Source organism: Setaria italica, chromosome II (assembly GCF_000263155.2).
Source record: "Setaria italica strain Yugu1 chromosome II, Setaria_italica_v2.0, whole genome shotgun sequence".
NCBI lineage: Eukaryota > Viridiplantae > Streptophyta > Magnoliopsida > Poales > Poaceae > Setaria > Setaria italica.
In genome coordinates this window covers 41,437,581-41,441,624 of record NC_028451.1, presented here as the reverse complement: position 1 = coordinate 41,441,624, position 4,044 = coordinate 41,437,581, and the positions used below count along the sequence as shown (strand labels likewise).

The 4,044-nt window shown below is 51.4% G+C and overlaps 1 protein-coding gene across 1 annotated transcript; it reads right to left on the bottom strand.

The window, feature by feature from the left end:
- Nucleotides 1-1,347: 1,347 nt before the first annotated feature.
- LOC101773854 (dof zinc finger protein 2-like) lies at nucleotides 1,348-3,762 on the bottom strand. Its single transcript, XM_004957758.4, has one exon. It carries the CDS (start codon nucleotides 3,195-3,197, stop codon nucleotides 2,166-2,168), a length of 1,032 nt encoding a protein of 343 aa, XP_004957815.1. The 5' UTR covers nucleotides 3,198-3,762; the 3' UTR covers nucleotides 1,348-2,165.
- Between the last annotated feature and the right edge of the window lie 282 nt (nucleotides 3,763-4,044).

The window sequence follows — 4,044 nt, the reverse complement described above, 5'->3', positions numbered from 1 at the left end:
TCCAGATTCCAGCAGCTGTAATACTTAATAGTTCTAGTGTAACAAATCTTTCTATTTTTTTTCCTATTAGCAATCAGGAGAGCTGGTAGCATGCATAAACCACAAATTCTAACCAGCAGTAATTTCATTGCTCTACTGAGCTTTATGCATGCCATTGCAGATTTGCAACATATACTAGTATAGCATGCATGCAGTTTTGTTAGCTAGCATAAGACATTTTATTGATTTCCACATAACAGAAGATTTTTTTTATTAATTACGAGTATATATGCGCTAGGACCACACAAGGAATTAAGCCAGATTGGGTTCATTGCGAGGAATTAAAACGTCTGCATGCATGGGAACTGCTCTCAAAGATAAGACTAACTTTGATGACTAAGCTAGCAAGGCATTCTGACAGAAAGATATAGAGAGATATTATAGCAGCGTGTGTCCTCTTTCTAATTAATAATTCCAAATCAGCATACAAACTTTCTACATCAAGCAAGGATTGAATGTGAATCAATCGAAGAACGAAAACGTACTGTTAGTCTAGAATCATTTAGCAAAAATTAAAAGGTAGTTCTTCATAAGTTCTATGTGTTACTTTTCATGTAGTTCATTTCCGAAGAGGAGGAAATAATGTCAACATCAAATTGCCATTTGGACCATGTTCCTAACCAGCAAATTCATTGTCGACGAACACTAGCCAAATTGGTAAACAAGCATAAAAAGGATAGGGGAAAGAGCACGCACAAATGTTTTGTTACTACAAAAGCTAGGCTACCTTGACACATAAATTTCTCAAACAAACGAAAATCACCTACTAGTGGAAACGCGACATGCAGCTGTCAGTTCTTCCTTCTTTGAAGCTCCAGGGCATACAAATTTAATGGTTTTCCTTCCCTTTTTAATTTCCGTGGTCTTCATATAGTACTAGTACGAGTGTGAAAATGGTTGCTAGCATCAAAATGCAGTTCGAAGCTGCTACAAGACACGCAGGTAAGAACAAGCGCAGCAGCCATATTTTTTATGTCTGCAGCAACAAACGAGAGAGAGGGCACAAAAGATTCTGCATCACACGAACATGATAGCTCAAACTTGAGTGCATCTGGCACTGGAATCCTATGATCTTGTAACAAAAAAGAAAGCTCCATAGAGCCCTAGCAAGGAGCACAGAATTCAAAGATCAGATCATGCACTCACACACTTGCGCATGAAAAAGAGAGCAAAGATAAAGCTGCCGCGCATCACCAAAAGTGAGACACCCATCCATGCACTAAAAGTGATGGAGTAACTAGCACACAGCATGCAGTAGTAGTAGCAGTGTGGCACCACTACTCAGAGGAGCATATCTCTGTACCATCATGAGAACTGCAGATGTGTTTAAATTTCCCATAACTCACAAAGTCATCATAATTCGTACAAGCCAAGTTTGAAACAAAACCCCCCAAAAGAAAGAGAAATTGATTCCACTCTAGAAGATCAAAGAAGGAAGGAAGAAATTGATGCATGAACCCTTAACAACTCTACTGCATGAGAACTCAAAAACAGTTCTCTATTTCAGCTGCAAAGGGGTAGGAAAAAAGTACTAGTATTAACTTGTACATCTAGAGAGCTCTTCCCAAATCCATGGTAGAGAGAGAAAGAGAGAGTAACCAATTAAACACACTGATTTAAAATGCCGAGATGAGAGAGAGAGACTCATGACTTGCACCATGGTCTCTCATGGGCTACCTTAGCTATTGTATCCCCCACCATATGCCCTATGTACAAAACACCCAAGGAGAAGCTAGCCAAGAAGACGCAAATAACAAGTGGTGGCATGGCAGCACTGCACTTACACTTCTTGGCTTCTTCGCTCTATCCTTGGTCTCATGATCTCCTCCTCCTTCTAAATCCATGCTTGCAAGTTGTCGACCGCCTTGATCATCGATCGACGGCAAAGATCATGGATCCGATGTTCGACTCGGCGAAGAAATCCTCTTGAAATATTGGATCATTGTTTGATTTGTCTAATTTTCTGCCCTATGAGATGAGATGATCTCTCTCCTTCCACAGTGCTCTCTCTCTCATCTCAGCTTTCCCCCACAAATTACATGTTATTGTAGTCAAGAAAAAATTAACCAGAAAATCAAGGTGAAAAAAAAAATAAAGTTAACGAGCCAGCAGGACAGTCCAGGCGGCTAGAAGAGCGTGGCAATGGAGGATCCGCAGTTGGCGAGGTCTGGCCACGCCGCGGCAGCGCCGCCAATGCCGCCGTTGCCCCAGTACATGAACGAGGAGGGGGCGGTGGTCGCCGCCGTGGAGGTGGAGCTAACCGCGGGATTCATGGACGCGGCCGCCGCCATGAGCGCGTCCGACGCGATGATGCTGGCGTCGACGTTGGACGACGACGGCGTCGGCAGCTCCCAGCTGCCGCTCTGCTGGTCCCCGGGCGCCGCCTTCTGCTGGTGATCCCCGGCGCCGGCGGCCTCCGCCTTGACGTGCAGCTCCTCCAGCCCCGGCACGAGGGAGCTGGACAGCAGCGGCGCGTAGAAGCTGTCCATGATCCCGCCCGCGCCGCCGGCCCCGGCGTCCTGCATCCACGGCTTGAGCTGGATCTGCGCGGCGGCGCCCCCGTAGCCGAGGCCCAGCAGGTGGTCCACCTGCGTCTGCTGCTGCTGCTGCATCTCGTAGGCGGTCGCCTCCGAGGAGACCACCGACTGCATGGCCGCGTGGAAGAGGCCGAGGTGGTCGCCGCCGGCGCCGGTGCCGAGCAGCAGCGACGCCAGCGAGGTGCCCCCGGACAGGCCGAGCGCGGACGTGAGGGACGGCAGGGACCCCGCCGGCGGCGGCAGGGACAGCGCGGACGCCGCCGAGGACGACGTGGCCGCGGCGGCGGCTGCCGCGGCCGCCGAGGATCCGCTCCTCCCGGCGGCGCCCGCCGCGCCGCTGCTGCTCCTGGAGCGCTTGTTCTTGCGGCACCCGCCGCCGACGGGGACGTTGCGGAGCGTGCCCCCGCGCGTCCAGTAGCGCTTGCACGCCTTGCAGAAGTGCCGCGGCTGCGACAGCGAGTAGTTGTTGTAGTAGCAGAACTTGGTGTTGGCCGAGTCGCAGCGCGGGCACCGCAGCGCCTCGGCGCGCGGGTCCGCGACCGGCGCGCCCGCCGCGCCGGCACCGCTCCTCGCTCCCGCCGCCGGCTGCTGCACCGCCGTCGCACCCCCCGCGCCAGCCATGTATATATCTCTGCTAGGCGCTAGCTACTAGCTTCTTGACTTCTTGACGGCACAGATCGCCGGCCGCCGGTCCTCCGTCGAGCAGGTAGCTAGCTAGCTTTCGGTGATCCGCGTAGAGGGAGAAATTAAGGGCCTGGGAGGCGACGAGAGAGAGGGAGCGGTGGTGGTGGAAAGAATGGAAGCAAGTGAGGCGGAGGCGAGGAGGATCGGAGGAAGGGTGGGTGGGGTTTTCAGGGGGAAGGTTCGCTGACAAGGGCTAGAAAACAAAGCGAGCGTGCGCTAGTATTATTGAGCGCTGATGGCGATACTACGCACTAGAAATACCGGCTGGCTTGGGCTTCCGGCAGCAACCACTCCGCTGCTCCAAGCGCCACGACTACGAGATGAGCGCGCGGGGAGAGAAGGGGGCGCACGCACTCTAACCTAGCCAGCTTTATAGCCGACGCAGACGCCGCCGCCCATGAGAAGACGACGACGCAACAAGTGATAAGGGTCAAGTAGCAGGTCCGTGCGTGTGTATAATAGTGGTGGTATACGCGGTGGTGTGTTTGTAAATGTGTGTATATGGAATGTTGGGGGTGGTTAGTGTATGTGTGACAGGTGTGGCGTGTTTCTTGTTTTAAATACACGTGCTTCGAGTGTATTTGACTGGAGCACTAGTTGGATTTAGGAGTAAGGAATCAGGGAGCTTTAATTTTTGCATGTTTGTTAATTGTGGGGGTTGGGAATGCATGAAAACAGTGCACCTGGATGTGATTATATTAAATTTGTCTGTCCAAAAGATGGAGCAAATTAAAGGTTGTGAACTAGACTAGCCGCGCGACCGTGTGACTACTGAGAAACGTGG